The sequence below is a fragment of the Carassius carassius genome, chromosome 41 (genome assembly GCF_963082965.1).
Source record: "Carassius carassius chromosome 41, fCarCar2.1, whole genome shotgun sequence".
NCBI lineage: Eukaryota > Metazoa > Chordata > Actinopteri > Cypriniformes > Cyprinidae > Carassius > Carassius carassius.
Window position 1 is genome coordinate 15,424,546 of NC_081795.1, and position 26,196 is coordinate 15,450,741.

The following is a 26,196-nucleotide window of genomic DNA, read 5'->3' on the forward strand; positions in this document are numbered from 1 at the left end:
TGGCATCTGTTCCGTCAGCGAGTGTGACTGAAATCATTTGCGCCAAACTCTCAATATTACAGAACACTTGTATTAAAATATATTACTGTAGGATGTCGCTCAGCAGCTTCGCTCTATGGCTTGCGGGTCATTTTGTTTTTTATTAACGAGACGAAAATTGAAAGGTTATTTTGATGACCAGGAAGGTTTTTTATCCTGTCGTCTGCGTATCTGGGATTTTCCATCATACACCGAAGAAAGTTCATGTCCTTTTTCACTGAGACTATAGACGTCTAAAACGTGTTTTGAGCTTAAACTTTTTTTTTTGCAGGCTTTTTATAAATTGATACAATTAAGCACTGTTTATACAAATATCCACTAATACATTTCAGCAAAATTAAGTTTCTTCGTTATTTTTAGTAAAAAAAATATTTCTGTATAATGCATTTTTTAAAAAGACATTTCTCGCATCACTAGCCCAGAAAATGTTGATTTATTGAACATTGAGGTGGTCGCCTCATGTTGAGATCACATGACCAGCTAAATTTTGTTTGTTTACAGGATAAAGTCAATTATGCCAACTACACATTTTTTCAAAGATAACTGCAATGTTGACCAGCAAGACACCAAAGAAAAAAAACACACTGCACCTTTAATGGCCTCTGCATGATCTGTGAAAAAAATAAAGTGGCAAGATATATGATGGAGAATGGATGGGTTTCATTTTAATCTTTGCCGGTTTACAGTCAAGCCACCAAAGTAATAAAAATTCTGTGAATTTATTCCCGTTTTCTGAATCTGCAGTCCGCACACAAATCTTAAAGGTGGACAAAGCATTGGTCTCCATTTGTGTATTCATTCTTCTGTACACTCGAATAGTGAGCAAGAACAGCACGACACCTGGCACACACAAACCTCAATACAAAGAATCGGATGAGTAAACACACAAGTCAGAAGAATCGATGCATCCCTTGCTCATTTATGGAAATGGATTCACACAAGAAAGAGCACTGTATTCAATACAAGAAAAGGTCACCCGTTACACATGGAGTGAATGAGATGTTAACAACTACGAGGTCGATCGGGGAAACCCGTTTAGGCTAAGGGATTAAAATAATTTACTATATTCATGTCTGTATGTGCTTAAAATTTCCATACAGCTACATATTTGTGTAGGATATCAGATTATTACTTAGTGTTAGTTCAATGTACCCATGGATGCATACGTTCATGTTCAAATATTGTTTAACCTTTTTTCAGAATATACAATAATGAAATGCATTAAACAGACTGACAGTGTAAGCTCTTCACATACAATACATCAAAATTAAGAGATTCTACATTAGTTTCCTCTCACGACAGAGTGCAAATCAGATGCTTCACGACATATTTTAAGGTTAATTGCTCTTCTTGATACTCCACTTACATACACAACCCATGACCCCTTAAAAAAAAAAAATCAACTCACAAAAAAAAAAAAAAAAATGAAAAGAAAAACTAGTAGATAGAAGTAGCCTTAAATATGGAATGTGAAATAACAAAAATGTGGTCTGATAATTTCTTTGACAACACAAATAAAAATGAAGTCCTTCATTGCATTTTAAGGAAAATAATTTAAAACTTGTAACTTTTTTTTATTTTTTACTGTATATAACCTTGTGAGTAGATCACAATAAGCTAGTAAGGATCTTAAGGAGAGATGGATGGACAGTGGGCAGGAGGGCTTCACATGCCGTAGCCGAAGCCTGGCTGTGCGGGTTGGCCGTAGCCAGTCGCTGTGGGGTAGCCGTAGCCGTAAGGCTGCTGAGGGGGGACTGCGACACTGGGGCCTGCGGTGAGCATCAGCTGGGGTGTGCCTGGGAACAAAATGATTGAACACAGGAGCATTAATACAAAAACTACCTAGGAGAGGCTGTTCTTCTCATTTAATGGGTTTAGAATGCAACTGTCAATTATTTTACATCAGACTACGGTGGTAGACCAATACACATTCAGAATTTTAGGTTACTGCAAATATTTTTGAATAAAATATTACATTAATATATGTATATTATATAATTAAATATAATTTCCATTAATACTTGCTAGCACTAAATAAAAAAATAAATAAAAACAAAAAATGTGATAAGCCAATATCAGGCATATTTGGTATTTTGAGGTTACTTCAAATATTTTAAAGTGAAATAAAACATAAATTTGACTCATACTTGCTAGCTTTAAACAAAAAAAAATATAATAGTAATATAAAATTTTATATATATATCACACACAGGCATATTGAGGATACAGCAGAACATTCTGAGTGAAAACATTACATTAATTAAATGTGAATTAAATATAAATTCCATTCATACTTGCTAGCAAACAAAACATAACCAAAAACTAAATAAATAAAATAGTTATCGTTAAAACATATTGTTAAATAAATTAATACATTTGGACTCTAGATATCTGTATTAACCAAAGAAATACTATATAGCTTGATGAATAATTTGTAGAGGAAACCTTCTTAAATGAAGGAACAGTGTAAAGGTCCTACCGTAGACAATGGGTTGTGCCTCTGTGAGCTGTTCTTCCTCTTTCCTCAAAGACTCAGAAGCATCCAACTTATCAACCTGAATGAAAGAGAGGGACAAGAGAGGAACAATGAGAAGAGATGAATACTCAGAAGAAAGGGGGTAATGACTGATGGATGGGACCATTCTTGGGAGATGCATAAAGCCAAGCTTAACAAAAGGTGCACACGCTTTCAAAGCAGGTCTCAGGGCACAAGCTTCTTGCCAAGGCACTCCATGCCCAATGACAAACACTTCCCACTCAAATAAGCATCCTATTATGTATTACTGGTCTATGCATTTCACATGATCACTATGGCTTTATATGTCCTCTGTGATTCAGTTGATAAAGACATGGTAAAAGCAGATGGTCCCCCATCCAGTCAGTCAGTATCCTTTTAATTAATAGTGCATATGTAGAAAACAGAACCCTCTTAATGTGCAATCACATTAGTAAAAAAAATCTGGAAAATATAACAGGAAAAAAGTCCTGCGTCAAAACTGTAGTGATGTATGAAGCACAGCTCACATATAAGTCACTTTTAAATCAAGCAGTTTTATGTTGTTCACTGAGGTGAATTCAAGTGGAAGGTCTCACTTGATGTGCTAAAAAAATACTGTGTGAATACTTAAATCAGAGGACGCTGCTCATTGGACAGGTTCTGTGAAAGATGCCCCTGTGAGAAAAAGGAAGTCATCGTGCGAATAATAGAAACGGAAACTTACAAAAGAGCTATAGGTGCCTTACCACCATAAAACAACCAAAATCATAATCTGATGTAGCTGATAAATATGAAGTTATAAAGGTTAGACTGTCCTGGGTATCTTACCCATCCTTCAGTGATATGAATTATGATTTAACAGTAATATGAATTATGATTTAAAGCAATAATTCTCCTGAAAAGTACAATTTGGTCATTATTTACTCACCCTCATGTCATTCCAAATGTATATGACTTCATTTGTTGTATTAATTCAGTCAGTGGAACACAAAAACAATGATACATAAAAGTAGATATTTTGAAGATCATTCAAGCTGTTCTTTCTCACATATTGAAACTGAATGGGGACTGGAGATGTTGAGCTCCAAAAATGAAAAAAAAAAAAAAAAAAAAGGACCATAAAAGTGGCTCTTGTGACTTATGTGCAACATTCAGTGTCTCCTAAAGTCATATAATAACTTTATATTAGTTTTATGGTACTTTTTTAGTTCTTATTTAAACCTGAAAGGCCCTAGTCTGATTGTTTTACGTTATGGAAAAGAGCACCTGGGACATTTTTCAAAAATTTCACCATAAGTGTTTCACAGAAGAAAGTCAATCATACAGGTTTGGGACATCATGAGGGTAAATAAATGATAAAGTTCACTTTTTTTTCCACTATCCCTTTAAATGTTGCATCCGGGTTCAGTTCTCTACATAGAGACAGTGTCAGTTTTTTAAATAAAAATAACATAAAATTTTATATTGTTGAGCAGGTTTAAAGAGGTATCGGCAAGTCAATGTTTTGTTGAGAGGAAGAAATCATGCCACAGGTGTAGTTTGTTATTCCCATGTTAAAAAGAGTGCAAGAGAGAAAGGCAGCTTAAGAGTGAAGGTGTGACGGGGTGAGAGATGGTTTAAACAGCCATTCACGGCTTCCAGAGGCAGGCAAAGCCAACAGCCACAACTCCTGACCTCTCAAGGGTGCTACTAACACGCTAAAACACATGCTAGTAAAGTATCTACGGTTTTATTTTAGTGAAGGACCACACTGTCTCATAGCTGTCGCTAGATTATAGTTATAAAAACAAATCAAGCAACCATGCAACTCTTAGTTTAATACAAGTAGCAAATATACAGGTGCTGGTCATATAATTAGAATATAATCAAAAAGTTGATTTCACTAATTCCATTCAAAATGTGAAACTTGTATATTATATTAATTCATTACACACAGACTGATATATTTCAAATGTTTATTTCTTTTAATTTTGATGATTATAACTGACAACTAAAGAAAATCCCAAATTCAGTTTCTCAGAAAATTAGAATATTGTGAAAAGGTTCAATATTGAAGACACCTGGTGTCACACTCTAATCAGCTAATTAACTCAAAACACATGCAAAGCCTTTAAATGGTCTCTCAGTCTAGTTCTGTAGGCTACACAATCATGGGGAAGAGTGCTGACCTAACAGTTGTCCAAAAGACGACCACTGGAACCTTGCACAAGTAGGGCAAGACACAAAAGGTCATTGCAAAAGAGGCTGGCTGTTCACAGAGCTCTGTGTCCAAGCACATTACTAGAGAGGTGAAGGGAAGGAAAAGATGTGGTAGAAAAAAAGTGTACAAGCAATAGGGATAACCGCACACCCTGGAGAGGATTGTAAAACAAAACATTCAAAAATGTGGGAGAGATTCACAAAGAGTGGACTGCAGCTGGAGTCATTGCTTCAAGAACCACTACACACAGACGTATATAAGACATGGGTTTCAGCTGTCGCATTCCACTCTTGAACAACAGACAGCGTCAGAAGTGTCTAAAGACAAAAAGGACTGGACTGCTGCGGAGTTGTCCAAAGTTATGTTCTCTGATGAAAGAAAATTTTGCATTTCCTTTGGATATCAAGGTCCCAGAGTCTGGAGGAAGAGAGGAGAGGGCACACAAACCACGTTGCTTGAGGTCCAGTGTAAAGTTTCCACAGTCAGTGATGGTTTGGGGTGCCATGTCATCTGCTGGTGTTGGTCCACTGTTTTCTGAGGTCCAAGGTCAACACAGCCGTATACCAGGAAGTTTTAGAGCACTTCGTGCTTCCTGCTGCTGACCAACTTTATGGAGATGCAGATTTCATTTTCCAACAGGACTTGGCACCTGCACACAGTGCCAAAGCTACCAACACCTGGTTTAAGGACCATGGTATCCCTGTTGTTAATTGGCCAGCAAACTCGCCTGACCTTAACCCCATAGAAAATCTATGGGGTATTGGGAAAAGGGAAGATGCGATATGCCAGACCCAAGAATGCAGAAGAGCTGAAGGCCACTATCAGAGCAACCTGGGCTCTCATAACACCTGGGCAGTGCCACAGACTGATCGACTCCACGCCACGCCGCATTGCTGCAGTAATTCAGGCAAAAGTACAACTAAATATTGAGTGTGGTACATGCTCAAACTTTATGTTCATACTTTTCAGTTGGCCAAGATTTCTAAAAATCCTTTCTTTGTATTGGTATTAAGTTATATTCTAATTTTCTGAGAGACTGAATATGGGATTTTCCTTATTTGTCAGTTATAATCATCAAAATTAAAAGAAATAAACATTTGAAATATATCAGTCTGTGTGTAATTAATGAATATATTAAACAAGTTTCACTTTTTGAGTGGAATTAGTGAAATCAATCAACTTTTTGATGATATTCTAATATGACCAGCACCTGTAATTCTGTAAAAAAAAATGTGGTCCCTTTATTTTGCAGTCTTCGCATTTTGAACCTAATTACCTAAATCAGTCTTCAACTGAATTAGCTGAGGAACTTTAACAGTATATGATTCAAAAAATCTAGTTGACAGTCAATCAAATAACATTTTAGTGGCGTTCATCAGCTAATTCCAGCTTTCTACCATCTACAGGTCTGAGGGCAAATACCACAGAGTCTGGCAAACGGATAGTCAGTAATCTAGAAGAAACTCAAGGAAAGTCTAGTTAAAAGCAGCAGAGTGACATGGGAGGGAAGAACTCATGCAGATTCTTCAAAGTTTCAGTCTTCCAAACTACAAGGGTTAAAGACGGAATAAGAGTGAACCTTCACCTTTTCCTTAATTGCATCAACCTGAAAGGGAATTTAAGAGTGGCAGCTTAAGAAAAAAGCAAATTTAACAGTCCAGCATTGCATAAAGCAGGTAGAGAACAAATGCAGCAATCACCAGAAGTGTTAACAGCAGGAAATCACAGAAGATACAAATCAAACGTCCTCCCTGTATACTGAATCAGTATAGTGTGATCATAAATCTAAACTTACTGAAAAAAGAAAGGTAATGGTTAAAGTTAAGGGAATTAAATATTCCTGATGAATAAATGTCTTGTCCAAACATGTTCATGAATGATAAATAAAACTCCCAAGAAAGATTCCAAATTATACTAATATGGAAAGACGGTACTAAAATATGTTTCAAAACCTAGCGAGCCGAGCAGCCTTTAAATCATTATTCTCGGGATGCACAATATATTGATATACAAATTAATAATGGAAATAAATGAATACATTTATTCACAAAGAATAATTAAAGACTTATAATATTACCAAAGATTTCAATTTCAAATAAACGCTTTTCAATTTAACTTTCTATTCATAAAATAATGCTGAAAATGTAATGTTTTTTTGAGCATTAAATCAACATATTAGAATACTATTATGACACTGAAGACTGGAGTCATGGCTGCTGAAAAATTTGCTTGCTGAAAATGTAACAACATATTAAAATATCTAAATATAGAAAACAGCTATTTTAAATTGTAACAGTATTTCACAATAGTTATTTATTATTTAGTCTTTATTTCTGATCAAATAAGCAGTCTTGATAAATATTAGAGACATCGTTCAAAACCAAAACAAAAAAATCTTACTAACCCCAATCTTTTGAAAGGTATTTTATATATCGGTTTTATCATAATCTATCATTATCTGCTGATATTGCATATGTAGTTGTACATGTTCAGTTCCCCTACTCATACAAGTGAGCATTAGACAACGATAAAAGTTAATCCTTCAAAATACTAATAATTTAATAAGACTCTTAAATGTAATCTAAAGCAAATCTCAAAATGAATTATATTCTTCATGCTACACTTTTTATATGACTAAATTAATGTGATATTTAAAATGAATGATTTTAGGTTTTAGTGTTTTATTTTTAATGTAGAGAAAATAAATTAGTCAATCATCAATCATAAAATGAAAATTAATGGTCAGAAATATTTTTACTGAAAGGTCTCAATAAAAAGGTAGCAACAGACCGTTTTTACTTAGCAGGTAGTGCAGGCAGGTGCTATGTATTTTTGTTTATTATAATACTGGGTTATGAGTTTAGCAATATGTTAACGCCAAACTATATGAGAATCTATTGCGAGTCGAATCTATTAGAAGGCAGCCGCGGCATGCAAGCAGTCGGCTGTAAAGCAGCTCACTGCGTTTTGGAACAGATCTAAAGCGTTTCCACTGAGAAAAGTCTCAGACTAAAGCATCTATCATCCCAAACCGTGTCCATCATGAGACCCAGAGGACGGAGGCTCACCTTGCTGAGGTATTCCCTCATGACCTGGATGAAGTAAGGCATGGAGAAGTCCATGAGGTTGTGCCTCCAGGCGGTCTCCAGCACCACGTCGGGCCTCAGCAGGTCGTAGCAGGTGAACAGGCAGGCAGCAAAACACTCTTTCTTGTCTTCCTGCAAGAACCACTGCAGCAGCTCCTCAGCCAGCTCTGTGTCCTTTGACTCCGAAGCATACTGCATTGCGTCCTGTGAAGGAGAGACCAGAACAAACATACAGTTTACAAGATCCAGCAAGTAAAAATTTGATTAAATCTACTATGACTTAATGCAACTTATATTTTAGATTTATTTATAATATACATTTTCCACGGCATAAATTCTTTACATAAAGAACTATATAGATGTGTTTTCAATTTTAGCATGGGGGTCCCTCACATAAAGATGGTCATATTTGGGATCCCTGCCATCTAAACTATTGAAAACTAAAATGATGGTTGGCTGAGACCTTGTAGAGTTTGTCTTTCTTGCAGAGCTCCACGCTCTGCTTCCAGCGGTTGTTGCCTTTAAACAGGTAGGCGGCGATTCGCCTGAACTCGATGAGTTCGTGCCTCTCCAGGCTCTGAGCCAGAGATATGTTGTCGAAGTTATCGTAAGCATCAATGGATGTACGCAGAGCCTGTGGGGGGTAAAAAAATAAACAAAAGACGACAGATTGCAAAACAGGTGCCAACCAAGAGATTGTTTATAAAATTACAGGCTGTGTCCAAAATGGTGCGTATATATACCTGATAATCCTCCTCAGTGATGAAGAGATTATTTAGAGCCTCATTTACAGCCTTGTTGTTATGGTTCTGTACAGATCTCAGGTATGGTTTCACCAACGACAATTGCTTGACCTTAAAAAAAGGACACAAATTAAACCATTGGTTAAAAACAACCAACTGGTCAATTTTTAAAGAGATGTAATGGTGAGCAAACGTCGCACACAGTACCTTGCTGAAGAAGTTGACGGCACGAGTGTGGTCGAGACGTGGGGACAATATGATCAACAGGTCATTCAGTAACAGCGGTTTGAACTCCAGGTAGAACTGGGTGGCTTTGTAATACAGCTCAACGTTAGCAACCTGCAACAAGAGTTAACAGAAAAGGTTTAATTTCATTTAAAAAAAAAAACTATTTCAGTCAAAATGAGTGAACAGTTTGACGAAGTCCTAACCTAATGTATGAAAATACCTTGGTTATGATGTCCTTGAACTGGCTCTCCTTCCAGGCATCTGAAGGATGGCTCATCATGGTGATAATGGCGTTGTCAAACTCCTCATACTTATCATACAGGAAGACTAGCTCTCCCCACAGGTGAGCCTGTTCTGCTGCCCTCAAAACCTGAACAGACATATGAGATGGTTCATCAATTTGTTCCATCAGTCAATATATAAAATGTACCACAATACCTATCCTGGATTTTAAATGCTTACTAGTTTGAACCAAATAGAAGAATTCCGTTTACATCAATCAGTTTATTAGAAGCAGACAGACCTTGGGAATGTTGACTCTGGACCAGAAGAGCTCCAGGTGCTCCCTCATCTTCTGCGGTTTGAATTTGGAGTAGAGGATTGCCAGCTCTGTGAACATGCCCATGTGAGCGCGCTCCAACCCCAACGCCGCCTCCAACATGGTGATCAGCTCCTCAAAATAGCCACGGTCCTGATGGAGAAACCATAAATATCAATCCTGCTGGACTCGGTGATGGACAGACACACTCAAGGCATCCTGAAATGAATTCTATGTTTTTGATAATTGGATCCTTTTACAAAAACTCTTATCCAGGCGATAATAATTACTATCATTTCCTTATAGTCTGCTCTGTTCGTTTGTAATACTATAGTAGGACTTGGTTTATAAATGCGGTAAAAATGATTAAACTCCCAAAAGAGCATCATTTCAAAAAACTTTCAGACCTGGAAATCGTCATTTTAAAAATTCATTTATATTTTTAGGCTTTCAGGCTGTGAAAGAATGACATCAAACCTAAATAAAATCATTCTCACCTGGTAGTAGTTGATGAGCTCCTCAAGTTCATCAGCATGAACGACAATATGTAATCCACACATCTGAGCCAGACGAAACTCCTTCCCATCAACACAGGCAAAGCAAACCTACAAGCAGACAACATCTTTGACACCAATGTAAACGGAATATATAGAGATGGGATCAGAGCTATTAACAAACACAACAAGTGAACCTGCAACTTAAAATGCTGTGTAACTGTAGAAAAGAGGAAGAACCTAGAATGTATAACCAGACCTCTTTCCAGGTCCTTGTGCTGTTGGCCTTGCGGGCCCCATCGACAGCAGCCTGATACTCGCCAAGATGCACCAGAGTGGAGGCCAGACGGCCAAAGTTGGATACATTGTTATAAAGTAGTTTTGCTGCCTCGTACATCTTCTCGTCATAGCATCGGTCACCAACCTAGACAGAAAGAGAGCAAAATAAGATCAGACATTTACAAAAACACCGACAGGAATTTGTCATCTTTTGATTAAACAGCAATATTTAAATGGTTTGGAACAGATTTAATTTCATCGAACTTTTTACTTTATTTCAAAGGGCTTTGTGTATGTATACACACACACATACATATACACAGTTGTTGTTGTTTTTTTCTATGTAAAATTGTTCAGTTTACTTATTTTTTACATCTGAATATCATAATATATCAATATTGCAAATTACAAAAATACGATTCATTATAAGGGAATTGTCCACAGTTTTTTTTTTTCCATATAATGAAACATCTGTGTCACTCTTGGTGGCAAATTTGCCCAATTAATTTCAAGCAGTATAATACTCTACAAAGTAGGAAACTCTTACTTGTTGAATGTGTGCATTGTTTGGCCCATTGATAAACTCCTCCAGTTCAGCCAGACGGTTAGTCTTGGCCAGGGCAAAGATCAGCTCGGTCTCTACATACGATTCACGAGCCTTCTTACGAGCCATCTGCAGAAACTTGACCAGATCCTCCCAGTTTCCTGAGGGAAAAAACAACATGAAATCTCATTACTAGAACATTTCCCATGCGTATGAACACCTCAACTTGGACGTTTTGTATTTAGTCAAGAATCAGGCACTTGTTATTGGTTCTTACCACTTTGGGCTGCAGCTTGTCCCACTTCCATGTAGGCTGAAGGGTCGTCAGCTTTGATGTAAGAGTCAATGGCCTCTTTCACCAGCCCCTTCTGCAGCTGTGCTTTAGCCAGCTGACTCCACACGGCCGGCTCATTACAGCGCTCAGCAAACTCATACGCCCGGTCCAGATTCCCAATGTGTTCGATAAGAACCTACAGTCAAGAAAGACAACAAATTATGAGACTGCAGAAACAGAGAAAGTGTGTTCACATAGATTATATTTCAGCCCAAAGATATTTGAGATGAAAGATGTACCTGCACTGCTGAGGTGTTCACATCGAACTTCCTGAAGATTGCAAAAGCCTCCTCGAAGAGCTCATTGCTAATGGCAATGTTAGCGATGTCTGGGGCGTCATAGTTGTCGAGGCGGTTGATGTACTCCATGACACGAGTGCGGTCAGCTTTGATGGCGGTGAGGATCAGGAGGTTCTGCAGGTTCCTGGGAAACAAATAATTGAAAAAGAAAATGTTTAACACTCTAAAATCATTCTGATTATTCAAAATCATCTTTCATCGCTCAAATGTCTATAACAGATGAAATGACCTGTGTTCGCTGAAAATAGAGTTGTCCAGGACGATCTTCTCCAGGAGTTCAATGAGTTCATTGGGCAGGTCAGCAGTCATGAAAGCTTTAACAGTAACAGAGACTTCCTCAGGGTCCTGGGTCTCAGACAGGGCAGTTTGAACAACCTGTGGTGGGCGGGAACATAAGATGGATTTAATCTTTATGTTTAAAGCACTTTTTGAGGTTATAATTTATAAATTGTATTTGAAGTCAACATGAATTCAAAATTTGCCCCATTTTCTTTCTTAAAGCATTGACATGGTATTCCTAGACTTTTAGCCGACAGGTAGAAACAATAGAGCCTTTCGCACCGCTTTAGTTCTAAAACTAAATGTACAGTACTAAAGTACTGGTCTGATTTTGCGCAAACTATTTCCCAGTATCATTTAAAGGGTTGCATTCACAACGACCGTGTGTACTAGGACGTGACTTAGCCGGTCGACAGTGATGTCATTTGTGTGCGTCGTTCAACAATGTTACAAAGAAGAATAACGTTAACAACAGGAGGATGGAGGATGCTTTGATCGTGGGTTTCACAACGATGGACATGGAATGTCGACATATACGTTAAGTGGTTGAAAGAACGGAAAGTAGGATTAAGAATCTCCAACAACTGGCAGTGCTACATTTGCTACAAGTGCCTGCACTTTAGCTTTCGTATATTTATTGCTGTTCATCATACTTGCGAAATAAGTTGACAATGTTTACAGTACGTTTACACTGTTTTAAATCATGGTGGATGAGTGCGTTTTCAAATGCGTCTGGCCAACCAGTTGTGCTGGTTAGACCCTGCTCCAGAGTAGGAGCTACCGTATTTTCTACACTATAAGGCGCACCGGATTATAAGGTGTATAGAATAGAAGATACTGCAGTCAAACGTTTGACTGGGTTTTCGTTATACATCCACTAGATGGAGCTGTGCTAAAGGGAATGTCAACAAAACCTTGATCCATATATAAAGTGCTCCAGATTATAAGGTGCACTGTCATTTTTTGAGAAAATTAAAGGCTTTTATGTGCGCCTTATAGTGCAGAAAATATGGTAATTTGGTTTTCGAAAAAGGCAGCCCGGTACTAAAATCAAACCCAGTTCCGGCGGTGAGAAAACACCCAAAAGTGGGTAGTTCCACAATTAGTTCTGGTTCTATGAAAAGGTTCCTGCGGTGCGAAAGGCCCTAATGTTAGATTTCTGTTGACATCATCAATCCCTCATTCTGTAGCCCCTCCCCTTCAACGATCTGATTATATTCTGGAACACCAATTTTTCCAAATTACAAATAATTTTCAATTGATATTTTTTTAAGTCATGCAGGAAATATGAAATTAAGGAACTAAAATAGGTAGCAAATAAAGCTTCCTGTTGACAAGTTATTTTCGATTTCGCACCTGGTCGATTAGGGGTCTCCTGTAGGGGTTGCTTTCCAGAAGCACACTAGCCCACAGCTCAGGGTCCTTACGCCGCACAAGGTATCGGGACAGACTCTTGAAGAGCGAGTTCTCGTTGCAAACCTATTAATGTGAAAGAAAAAAAAATATTTACAGCAATTTCCATCCATTTTATAAACTTGATTTTCCAATGACCAATCTCTTAAAATATTCTACTGCAACAAACGGCTAAAACAAAAGCACCATTGTTCCTTACATGGATGAGCTCTTGGTCACACTGTCCTCTCTCATAAGCCACACAGGCCAGATGGGGGTCCCTCTTCTCGCAGTACTTCCCCACAACACGACTGTCATAATATGGGTTCTCTCGAAGGAAGCGCTCAGGGTTGTTGTTGCTGTCGATGTAGATCTTAGCCAGGGCATTATGGGTGGCAGGTTCCTCACAGCCCTCGTGGATACGGGCCTCCAACCACGGAAGCAGCAGCTTCAGTCTGCCATAGATCAAAATAGTCAATTATAGACTAAAGCAGACCAAAATCAGACAAATATCAGCCAAATCAGAGCAATGCCAACTATATAAAACACTAATACTGGCCAATCTGAATCATCTGCACAAAAGTGTGCTAATTCAGCAGATTAACAAAAGTGTTACTTATACATTTATTAAATTGAACCATTTACAAAAAGTGTTTCATTTTCTACCTGTTTCTTTTCTCCACCTCGGCCACAAGCTCATCAGTGGAGAACTGGCCTCTGACCACCAGAATGAGATTCTTAATGACGTCCTCAGAGCAGTCCACGTCCAGCAGTCCTCCAATCACCACGGGTAAACGGCTGGGGTTAACCTGACAAAACCAGTTAATTGCGCAATCAGCCACCGCTACAGAAACAGAGAGCCGAGGACATCACCTGAGGATCACAAGAGTTGTTGCAATCATGTCTCGAGTACCTTCTGAACATAGATCTCAATGTACTTCTGCAGGTTGTTGCGGTACAAGTAGAGCACCAGGTCGTGGACAAAGTCAAAGCGGTCACACACAATGATGAGGGGCAGCTGGTCGGTCAGTTTTGCTTCCTGTTAAAGACAAGGTACATTGTTCTTAATAACAAAATGAATTTTTCCATCAAGTTGCTTGTTTAGAGCACAAAACGGAAATTCAAGAACCCATACCTTGAGGAAGTTCTTCACACGCTCGGGATCGTAACAGTTGCTCTCTCTGCAGATTCTCTCCACTTCCTTGATTTGACCAGTTTTACAGGCAGCCTGAATGTATTTGAAGTGAACCTCTGGATCCTGGCTGAAGTTCACAATGGAGCCCAGAAAGTAGAACAGACCTGCAGGGCACACAATCACAGATGCTCAAGAGATCTGAGTCACTTCCATGGTAATCAATTTAAAATGCTTGTTTAAACTTGTTCAGGGAAGCCCTATTTTTAAGACAATCAGTTGTGGTGCATTGTTACCCTCAAAGCTCTTGAAGGACTCGAAGAGCTCTGTGAGCGACTGGGTGGAGAGCTGCTCGTGATACTTGGAGGCCACCTGGACGCAGATCTGAAGGTTCTGCCTGATGTTAGCAGATAGCATGGCTCTCAGACACTCTAGAGAGTCCTCCACCGACAGAGAGCCGAAGTAGTTCACCAGCCACTGCGACCAGAGCACAACATATTACCACATCAATCAGTGCAGAAGTACCATGTTCTCACAAAATACTGATAGCCATGACACAACTATCAACAATTAAGAGTCGTATTCCTTTCAAATAAATGAGAATTAATGATACAGTAACACTGAGTGCAAAAGTTTAAGCAGAATGTGGGCCGTACCTCTGGGTTTAGCAGGTGGGTGTGGACCACGGCCCGTTTGATGTCATACAAGTCAGTGTAGTGCTCCAGAGCTCTCTGTAGAAGACCTGCCTTCTCACACAGCTGAGCCACATGGGCCCGGTCGTAGTGGGTGAACATCTGGTTCCCCAGGATGGCATCTGCCACCTGAATAGGACAATATGATTGCAAAAAATAACGTTATCACACAATTCTTTTGCAAAAAAAGGGATATAAGCGAGGTGTGTGATGTTTATAGGGAGCACCTGTGGGGCATGCATCAAGTTCATTTCCAACAGACGAGTCTGCAAAGGACTCTCAGTGGGACGGTTGTTCTTCAGCGCATCCAACAGGAAAGAAGTGCACTGCTGGATCAGGTTATACTCCATGAACACATCCACAATCTGTAGAATAAAACAAAAAGTTGTTTGCAAATTCATTGGTTATTAAAAGTTCACCTACTTTATCATCAGAAATGCCAGTTTTTATAAAATAAACACTGCTCTTAGACCTGAGTGATGTCAGCCAGAGGTTCCTCATCTTGAACGAGCATTTGGGAGAACTGCAGGCCTTGTTCTGGACTGACCCGCATGACGTTCCTCAACAGGAAGATCCAGTCTGGAGTGTAGCCAACCTGCACACAGATGGCCACGCATTAGAGGATGGAGCTCAGATTTTAAATCACTCACACAAATAGAGCAGTTTTTTTGAGCAACTGCAAATCTAGCGCCAGGGAAAACATTTAAACTCACCTTTTTTGCATACAGTACAATTTTTTGGAACTGCCCAGTTTCTGCGAAACACTGGATCACTTTGTTGGGAACGTTGGCCCTTAGATAAACGCTAAGCGCAAGAGTTGGATCCACAGACTTCACCAGATCACCCAACTCTTCAGAGCACTCCAGCTGCACGAACCCAAAACAGCAGGATTTCATTCCATATCATAACATTAAGCAACAATAACTACATTATTCATAGAGATATCAGGGTTTAAACACTTTTTTTTTTACAAATTAACAAAATGCAGAGAGTAAATGATGACAATGAAAAAATTTTGGGTGAACTATCCCTTTTCAAAATGGCAATAAAAAGAATGAATTACTCACTTTTACTATAACAGAAAGAAATCTCTTATAAAATATTTTAAAGCACAGGACACTACAGCAATTTCTATGACTTTTCCATATATTAATTATTATTATTATTAATAATAATAATAATTATTACAAATAGATGTTTTTTCCATGATGGAAACAAAGCACAATATTATAATTATCGGATATTTCCAAGTTTTCCATGTATGAAAACCTAGGGTATGTCCATTTTATTGAATATTATTATTATTGACTTTGTTTCATTCATTATGACTACATATTTATTCAGAAGAGGATCTACCTTGTCTTCTTTCAGCCATTTCTCCAGGAGCTGTTTGCGGCCTTGCTGCAGGACGGGCCTGCAAAGCTCCAGTGACTCAAACTTGTTCAGCTGGCCCTGGTCCAGCAAGATCCCAAAGTACTGCAGCAGGGGTGAAGTCTGACCGGGCTGAGCAGGAACACTCTGGAACCGACGGATGGTGTCTGGTGTGCGCAGGATGCCCTGCAAGAACCCAACAGCCAATCAGAAACCCCAACATTTGCCTGCCGAAGACTGAGGCATCAGGTTGTGTGATGCAGACTGCTGTACCTTCGGTGCATTGGCAGCCACTTTGGCAGCTTCAGAGTAGTTTCCACCAGCAAACAGATTGTTGAATTTGCGAGCAAAGAGCTCCTCGGCACCTGCCAAGTTGTTGCGGACGGCCATCCTGAGGGCCAGATCAGGGTTCTGCAGCACGTTAGTGATGTAAGGGATGATGTTTTCTTCCTCCACGCACACAGACAGCACCTGATAAGAAAAACATTACAGTGGCAGACACAGAATGCAGACACCAACAGTATAATTCACACTACAAATAAATAGAATTATAATTTGGGGTCGGTTGGGTAATTATTTTTTAAATAAATAACTTTTCAATTTTAATATATTTTAACATCTCATTTAATCCTGTAACAGCAAAGCTGAATTTGGAGCATGATTTCTCCAGTCTTAAGTGTCACATGATCCTTCACAAATTACTGTCATACGCTGATTTGCTGCTCAAAAAACATTTCTTATGAATGTTGAAAAGTTTTTTTTTAATTAATTTTTTAATATATGAATTTATTTTCCTTTAAAAAAATGTAATGCAAACTGTGTTTACCAAAATTGTAACTGTAAGGGTCATCAAAACGAATTAATTTCACACATATTTATAGCAGCTACTGAAATTGAACTATTGTAAACCATTGGAAATTGAAATGGTCAGGATTCATCAATCCCATGACATATGGCCACAAGCCACCTATGAGCAGCTTTTCAGTTTTATCCATCTTTTCAGTATCAGTAACACTAGTTGTGAAGTTTGTTTGGCTTTCTCAGATCTCTTCAAATCTCTGTGTGCCAAGACCAGCCCATAATCTCCATTGCATTACCAAATCAGTGCTAATGATGGTTGATCTCTATTCATAAACCCCTAATAATGCACTGATTAGCTCCAAATGATGCTGATCTGGGCCCATAAACACCTAAAGCAACCCTCAGGGTAATGCATACATGAATGGGCCGGTATCCCATTATGCACTTATTTTAGTTTGCAGCACAGCGTGTGACAGAGCTGGTCTTCAGTCAGTGACAGAGGCTGAGTGAACAGCGCAGACTACAGTAAGAGGATTACAGGGCCGTCTCTACCTCCAGCTGAGTGGCACATACTGTTCTCACTGTATGTGTCGAGGGCTCAACAAACTCTTATTTACAGCGATTCCTTCACCCCAGTTACAGCATCAGAATGCATTATGGACTGCAGGCACACAAAGACTGAAACTGGAATATAGGTATAGAATATAGTTTAAAAATAGCAAATAGGAAAATATTTTATCAAAATAATATTCAAATTTTTGTTAACAACATGAAATACTTCCATATCCAGAGTGCATGTTTTTTTTTACATGTATTTTTTGTTAAATGAGCAAAACTTATATTTCCCATTTTCATTTATATTCAACAATATAATAAATAGTTATAGAGCATCATCTACATTTACCAATTCTTTTAACATTTAATTAAAAAAAATATTGTATAGTAATACATTTTGAACAATTCAGCTATGAATCGATTCAAAGGAAATGATTCAATCTTCTAAAATGTAACGCATACTGAAGTCTGAAACAGAAATGTTCTTAAAACATTCCTTAACTTATGAATCATGAAAAAAGGACGGTTTGTTTGATTATTAAAATGTCAAGTCTGGCTATTTTCCAGTCAAAAAACATACTTGACTTATAAAAGAACCTAAATATGATATTTAACCCCTATTTTCCTAATAAATGAATCAAAATGAAAAGTAAAGACTGCAAGAATCTTTGTAGTGATGATCTTTAGGAAACGCTCTGAAAGTTGACTGACGTTTGATGATGAATACACTGGACTGACAGTTGTGTGGTTTGAGGAGGGAAAACAAACGGGAGAGTAACAACGAGCAGGGATCACATTTCTGCACTCTCTCTGCATGTTTAATGACACTTGGGTCTGAGCTCCAAAATAATTCATCAACTGAAGGCATCCTGTTACAGTAGACTACAGGACACAAGCCAGTGTGTTTGCGCAGACTAACCACACAGAAACAAACGCCTGGTGTCTGTCTGGAACTAGCTCAGCTGCTCCATTCAAATATGCTGACCAATCAAGCCTAAATGTTCAAGCTTAAACAAAGCCAATGCACCACTTTTTCTGACTGTCTGCAATAACAGCAGATAAAGCGGTCAGTACCTGTCCTTTCCGGTTCACGCCAATAATGCCAGATGTGGCTTCATGAGGGGCGGTGACAAAAATGGTCTCTCCACTGATCCTGTTCATGTAGATGCAAGTGCCCATCTCAAGGTCATACAGGTGGATGTAGCCGTATTTGGTGATGAGAAAGACAACATCATGCTTGGAGCTTATCTAGAACACAAGTATGCAGAGACATTTTTTGAAAAAGTATTAAGTAAATAAATAAAAGACAAATATATATACATATATCGCTCCCCCGTTTATTTATTCTTTTTAAAGGGCCGTTGTTCTGTCCTGATGGCCATGGAAATTCTATGGTTAAACCTAACGCCCCAACAGACACATTTTAATAATATTCATTAAATATTCAAACTATAAATACCTGCATGGCAACCGGAAAATCGTTCTGGGCCTCTGGAGGGAAAAACACATCGACGGCTTTCTTTGGAAATGGCTGATTACCTGACGGAGGTGTTCCAACTTCAATAATGTGCAACTACAGTGGGGAAAAAATACATGAGTGACCTTAAATTGACACTTGTGTAGCCTCAAAGACACAACTGTAATTCATTCCACACGAACTTTCATTTTAAAATAACAACCAGACCTTTCCTCCAGCTTGTCCCCGAACAGCGAAGCAGAATAGGGTGGATTCCTCAGCATTTCCCTCCATTTTAAACTGAGCAAATCCAGCAGCATGGCCTTCGATCGGCTGCGAGACCTTTCTGTCCACTGAGTAAAGTTGCATTGCACCCACAACACGGTTTTGCTTACAGGAAAAGGTTTAAAAATGGCATTTCAGCAGGAAAACGACAACCACTTTGACATGCAGGTTAATGAGATTGGATTGAAATCCACAATTACACAAAATCTAATTGTTATTTGTACCTGTGCAGAAATTCCAATCAGAAGCAGCCATTTCTGTTTGGCATCAGTGCGGTAATTGATAATTTGACAGCCTGCTAAACTGGAGTGTCGGTCAAAGACTTTGATGGGCTGCGAGTCTCCTTCCATACTCCAGTGATAGACTGCATTGTCTGTCACAAGTGCTACGGTATTGAGAGAGATCCACTTCCAAAATGTAACGTCCTCGGTCATGGTGTGGGCCTTCATCTTGCTCTTCATTTCAATGTTGAAAATCTGAAGGGTTTTTGCCGCTGAAATTCAGGAACAGGGGTCATTTGAAAAAAAAACTGTGATAATTTTTTTTGTATAGTTTATGAATGGTGTGATTTAAACTAGCTAAAATACAGACATCAAGCATAATGCTAACAACATGTGTATGTGAAGTTGTGAGTGTGAAGTAACGACAAAGATATGGACAACATTACAAAGCAGTTACAATGCAAAAGAAACAGCTACAGGGCAAACACTGCAAACATTTACAAACATCAAGCTGTGTTTAGATCTGCATTTAGTAGGACAATTTTTAGTGTTCTAAATCTAGTACGCTTATCAATTATTAATTAGTAAAGAACTCATATGTATATACTCTGCACTACAGAAAAAGACAATGCAGATTGTTTCATGTAAAAAATTAAAAAAATTAATTCATAAAATTCAAATCCATAGTTATTCTTGTCTGCAATCACATTAATCACCTTACCTCAGGTACAAGAATTTTTTTCTCGCCTAAAATGTGTAATGCAATTAGCTAAATCTGCAGTTATGTACTGTAGGTTTATAAAAATACAGTGTCCCCAAAATGCATTAGGACACTTAAAGCCACACTTAAATGTATCAATATTACTACAATAAAAATAAAATAGTAGCATTTATTTGAAAGTTAGCAGAAGCACACTTTTTAATCAAAGCAAATCATTGAAATAAAATTAAGACAAAGTATTTGGACACTTTCTGGTTATCAACTGTCTTTAGAAATTATGGGGAGTAGACTTCAAACAGCCACTAAAAATCAAATTAGACCTGAGAAAGGTTGAAGTATAATTTGTTTGCACTTGATTTGATATCTTGCAATGGCAGTCAAACCTTTTAAGTGTCCAAATATTTTAAGGGGCACTGTATATTTGATTTAATTTCTGTAAACCACTATTGGTAATTTAGGCTATTTAACAAAAAAAAACACAAAAAACTCTGGCCTTGTACATTACAATTTCATCAGGGGAAAACACCATAAATTCTGAATATTATTAAGAAATGCATTTATTATAATAAAATTATATATTATTATATTATAATAAAAAAAAAATTTCTGCACTAAGTATGAATGCATAATTCAAATCATTCAAAAGTTAAGGGGCAGTAAAAAAAACTTTTATGTTTTTGAAATAAGTTTCTTGTGCTTATCAAGACTGCATTTATTTGTTAAAAAAAAAAAAGTAAGTAAAACAGTAATAGCCACAATTTAAAAAAAATAGTTTTCTATTTAAGGATTCAAGAATCAAAAACTTAGTGTATCAACCAGTAATAGAAATCTGTCTGAACGGCACACATACACAACACAAAAATCACACACAACAAAACACAATTTATATAAAGAAAACCCCTTTAAGCATGAATAAACAGAGACTAAAATACAATATACTAATACAACTATTTGGCCTTATCTAAAACACAATGCAGGAATTTATTCCTGTGATGCAAAGCTGAATTTTCACATGATCCTTCAGAAATCATTCTAAAAAGCAGATTTGCTGCTCAAGAAACATTTCTCATTATTATCAATGTTAATAATGTTACCTAATTTTTTTTTTTTTTTTTAGGATTTCTTCAGATGAAAGTTCAAAGGAACAGAATTTATTTAAAACAAATCTTTTGTAAAACCGTAAACGTTTGACTGTAATTATTTTGGTCAATATAATGTATTCATGCTTCAAAAAAAAAAACTCTTACTAACCCCAAACTTTTAAAATTTAAGATTTAAGATTTAAGATTTCAAAAATTATTATAATCATATGCAAAACAGAACTGCAACTATAAGACAATCTCACAACATTCAGTATTTGAGGTCATAATCCACTTTTCACTCTTACAGCTGACTTGCGAGTGAAGTATATTTAGAAAGTTACCTTGCAAATCTATCAGTTTACAGACATATCCATACTTTGCATTGCATTAACAGTAATCTGCCAAGTGCCAAAACAAAAATACATAAAGCGCTAAATAATGTTATTTGAACTAACAACAACAAAAGGTCTTTAATTTTACACTAAACAAGGAAAATCAGCCTGTTGCAATGTTACATGCATGTTACACAATCCCAACCCCCTCTGTTACATGGCTAACCTATCATTCAACAAAAGCATTCAGATTGACCCCACATTTCACAATTCAAAATCCCACAACTCAGGATAGATGAAATTCAACTCACCGTCTGCAAACATAAGAAAGCAGTAAGAAACAAAAAAATAAAAAAGAACAAAAACAAGCAAGAACAGACAAAGCATTTATGACGGCAAGACATTTCCAATAAGCATTTTAAAAGCTATTCTTAACCCAAATATTACAGCAAGAAGCTTTAATACGTAACGAGACCGAGATGGCTGAGAATATGAACAAACTTGTTGGAATTATGAAGGGTATTTTAAAAAAATCATGTCATTTGACATCACAAAAGTCTTATACTATGTTACACTAAACTGTCTCGATGAGAAATATAGTCAGTCAAAGATACTGTATTCATCTTATACATTGAGGGGGTGGGAGGGGGTTGCAGGAACACACGCCCTTATGGAAATTTCTATATTCATGCCAAAAATTATCATAACATTTCAATAATGCCATGCCTTAATGTGTCCCCCCATTTTCCAAATGGATTCAGTGCCCCTGTGTCTTACCTTTAAGAGCAATGACTTTGCTGGCTGGGTTCATGATGGCACTGTCTGCAGAGATGGGCCTGCGGATGGGTGTATTCGGATCGCTCATGTCGATGATCACCACCTGGGCCTGTTCGCCCACCTTCTCCCGGATGCAGATGAACTTATCCGACTCCATCGTGAGGGTGCTAAACCCAATGTTTGCTGGGTTTATACCCAGGTTTTGGAGCTGTAAGAGGTTGACAGGAATCATTTACCATTGTTAGATACGACACTAGTATTTTTTAATATTCATGTGATTTATTTTTGGCATCAAAATGCTCTCTAGTTAGGCTTTATTTTTTAATACACTGCCTAAAGGTCATAAATGTGTCTGCTGCGAGTCTATTTCAATGATTATGGGATGTTTTGAGATAAAAATAGGGATCTACGGGTCCAATCGCACAAGCCCCATCATCCTCCTGTTTTGAGCCTGCAAAATGACACAGTACACTATAATGACTCAAGTCAGGCCAGTTCATTACATTAACTATCCCAGATGAATCACCTTCGATAATGAACGGTCAGTGATCAGTGATCTACGGCTCTCTCTCCATTTGAAAGCAGGTGATGTCGATTTAGCGGTAATAACGGAACCAGATTTACTGACTAGATGCACATGATCATATTGTTAGATATATCGTCCAGCCCTATGCATATATATATATATATATATATATATATATATATACACTTTTTTATCACAATGGCTGGGTTGACCATTTCAAATAATTGATTTTAATGTAATATAAATTATTAAGTTCCAAAATCAATAATTAAGCATATGCAGTTTATATTTGATGCATAAACAGAACAGTAAGTTTTATGCTTTACTTATGAAATGAAAAAGTCTCAGCTTTCAAAATTCTGTCCATTTTATCACGAAATTCAAGCAACATATTTGATTTTGATTCTCTTTAATGTGGCGACTAGTATTTCTCTTCAATACTAGTTATAGCATGAAATAAACATGAATAAACATCAGAAGGTGTGTTGAAAGAAACATGTAATCACTTAATCAGTGTTTCAACCATGAAAAGACGTCAATAAAACAGCTTGAAAACAATATCAAGCTAAATTTAACTCAGAAAAGCCATTTAATGTCCATAACTTGTTTGTTAGGTAGAAAAATAATTCTAGAGAGAAGAATTATGATAAATATATGCAACATTACATATTTATACTTAACCTGTGAGGGAGGTCTCATTTAAAGGAGTCATGACCCACAATTTGCACTTTTCCACGAGAATCAATGTATGTTATGATTGCCTAACGATTATACACTGGCCGGGAAGCCGATATTTAAAAGTGAAGCGTTTGTTTACCTCAGGGTTTATAAACCAGCGCGCGATTTTGATTTCAGCCCCGACTTGACGTCAAGACGGGGGGAGGATATACCAAATATGGACACCGCAGCAGGAAGCCGCGCCCTGCCGCTCTCCCCCTCATATTCATTCGACAAACAAAGATGGAGAAACGTAGTGCACACCGGAGTTGCTCTGTGGTTGACTGCCGTAAACAACATGCAAATGTGTTTTCTATACCAAAAACGGACGAAACTATCAAGGACCAGTGGATGAAATTCATTTTTAATGATGCGGTTCCTACAACCCTTTCAACCAGCATATCGTTTGGTGTCTGCGCTAAACATTTTACACAGGATTCATTCACAAATTTTGGGCAATATCAGGCTAAGTTGGCCTCGAAGCTCCGTTTGGGAAAAGGTGCCATCCCCACCATCAGAGGCTTGCCTGAAATTGAAACGGTAAGACTGTGTTTTATTGCTCTACTGTGTGTAACAAACAACAGCTAACTGCTAATGCGGCTATTGTATGTAACGTTAGCTTCGAGGTAAACACGGGGAATGGACTCTATGAATGGTAGCCACTGTAGCCATACACGACAGCCAAAACATCGCATCAGATCTCGCGAGACAATAATGCCTTTAGAAATAAGGGTCTGAGGAGCTCTGTGTTTATTTATTTTTTTCAAATTTTCTTTTTTAAAAGTGCCTGAAAGACTATAATAGAGCATTGGGTATCCAAGATAACACGAGGTGATGACTCCTTTAATATAAGTTAGGGGGGGAAACAACTGCTGTAGAAACATAAGTATACCACTAATAAACTGACATAAAAACGACCTTATGTGCATGTAAAATGTTTGGATACGATTCCTGTACAGTTTACAACACTAATAGACTGATTTAAAAAAAAAAACTTGTTCTCTATCTGATCTGCATCGAAATCGAATCAAGATCTGAATCGACTAGTGAAATCTCTGAATACACACTCATATATTTTACGTATAATTTTTGCGTCATTCTGCCCAACATCTATACGACTGGGTTTTACAAGTACAATATTATAATATATAAATTTACGGGTCAATTATCCCTTTAAATCAGCAATAAAGGGACATTTTTCATTGGTAACCGTGGACTATTCGAGCTACGTTTTATTCAGTCGACACATTTGCGATAAAATCAAATAACATCATCTATGCATCTTGATAAAGCTGGTTTAATCCTTCACTGATCACTGCATGCACCTGCACAGGCTGTGTCCAAAATCCTAGTGACCTGCATCTGACGTTTCGTATTCTTTGTCTGAACTGCAGTTTCGAACTTTTAAATTCAAACATCCAGCAGTTTTCAGAATCATACACGCATTACATTAGCGGGTTTAAAAGATGCTGATCGACAGCTCGCGAGTTTTTGGTACAGAGTCGTTGAAATGGCTGGGAGGTCATTCATTAAGCTAGCGCTAAAGCTAACGAGCTATGTTACAGCAGAGCCGCCGATTATTAACGCTGTGACCGAGTAAAAACCCACCTGCAGGTGCTCCTGGAAGCGGATAGGCAGGATTTGAGCCATGGTTTGGGCTTTCTGCTCTCAATCCTCCCGGCCGGACTCCTCGCAAAATTTCTGCCTGGCTTTAGCGCGCGACGACCTCCTCTCCGCGGACCCCCGAGTCAAAACCGATCAAAGGCGGGTCTGTCGGCTTGATTAGACAGAGAAATCAAACGTCGTGCTGTCGTCGTGTCAAGCCAATCCGCCAGATGGTCGGTGTGTTTTTTTCTTCTCCCCTCTCTGCGCGGATGGGACTCACTCAAACCCGCAATGGCGGCGGAAACAGCTCAGACTGAACATCCGGAAGCGGCGGCGGAAGGACATTCGCGATTTCAGCGCTTTTGTCAATCAAGCGTGCGATGCGCGAAGCTCTTATTCGGTGTGTGTGAGTGCTCGGGTTGCTGGTGTTTTAGATGTGATTAATGAGCGCAGGTATGAGTAGTCTAGTCGGTATTATATCATTCGTTTCATTTTTGCCACATCATTCAGTTCTTTATACTCTATGTACGTCAGTTCCGGCTGCGTCTCAATCAGTTCCCTTGTTCAGTAGTAAGGGCACTGATCAGGGAGTCGGCTATTTTAAGGGCTGTCTCAATCGCGAAATCCTTCCAGTGCACGGGAGCGTTCGCTTCCTGCGCTCCCTTACCGGAAATAACGTCACATTTCTGAAGCGCTTGAACATGGCATGAACATTTGACTTTTGAGTTTTTTCAACATTAATATGAGTTTCACCAGCCTGTCTATGGTCCACCGGTGGCTAGAATGGCGATAGGTGTAAACCGAGCCCTTAATATCGTGCTTCGCCTTTGAGAACATTAAAGGGTAACTAAACCCTAAACCAACTTTTTTTAGTTAATGATCTGTAAGAATTCGGCTTTTTTAGTGCTGTTCATTGATTCGAGTAACGTCACCTTTTTTGTCATTTTTTGAGTATAAAGTGTTTTAATTCT

The 26,196-nt window shown here is 38.1% G+C and overlaps 1 protein-coding gene across 2 annotated transcripts; it reads right to left on the reverse strand.

The window, feature by feature from the left end:
* Positions 1–677: 677 nt before the first annotated feature.
* cltcb (clathrin, heavy chain b (Hc)) lies at positions 678–25,863 on the reverse strand. Of its 2 annotated transcripts, XM_059533315.1 has the most exons (33): positions 25,229–25,863; positions 22,378–22,585; positions 19,469–19,737; positions 19,188–19,349; positions 18,963–19,076; positions 18,578–18,751; positions 16,421–16,618; positions 16,133–16,333; positions 15,490–15,642; positions 15,249–15,371; positions 15,004–15,141; positions 14,741–14,905; positions 14,381–14,561; positions 14,088–14,251; positions 13,866–13,991; positions 13,619–13,761; positions 13,173–13,407; positions 12,917–13,039; positions 11,511–11,656; positions 11,222–11,405; positions 10,926–11,118; positions 10,652–10,809; positions 10,085–10,249; positions 9,829–9,936; positions 9,317–9,484; positions 9,014–9,163; positions 8,773–8,904; positions 8,566–8,676; positions 8,286–8,456; positions 7,805–8,026; positions 6,322–6,342; positions 2,519–2,594; positions 678–1,835 (listed from the first exon to the last, which is right to left on the reverse strand). In XM_059533315.1, exons 1-33 carry the CDS (start codon positions 25,268–25,270, stop codon positions 1,705–1,707), a joined length of 5,055 nt encoding a protein of 1,684 aa, XP_059389298.1. In that variant the 5' UTR covers positions 25,271–25,863; the 3' UTR covers positions 678–1,704. The 2 variants fall into 2 exon arrangements, with proteins under 2 accessions (XP_059389298.1, XP_059389299.1); XM_059533316.1 differs by lacking the exon at positions 6,322–6,342 and having other exon boundaries at positions 25,229–25,862.
* Between the last annotated feature and the right edge of the window lie 333 nt (positions 25,864–26,196).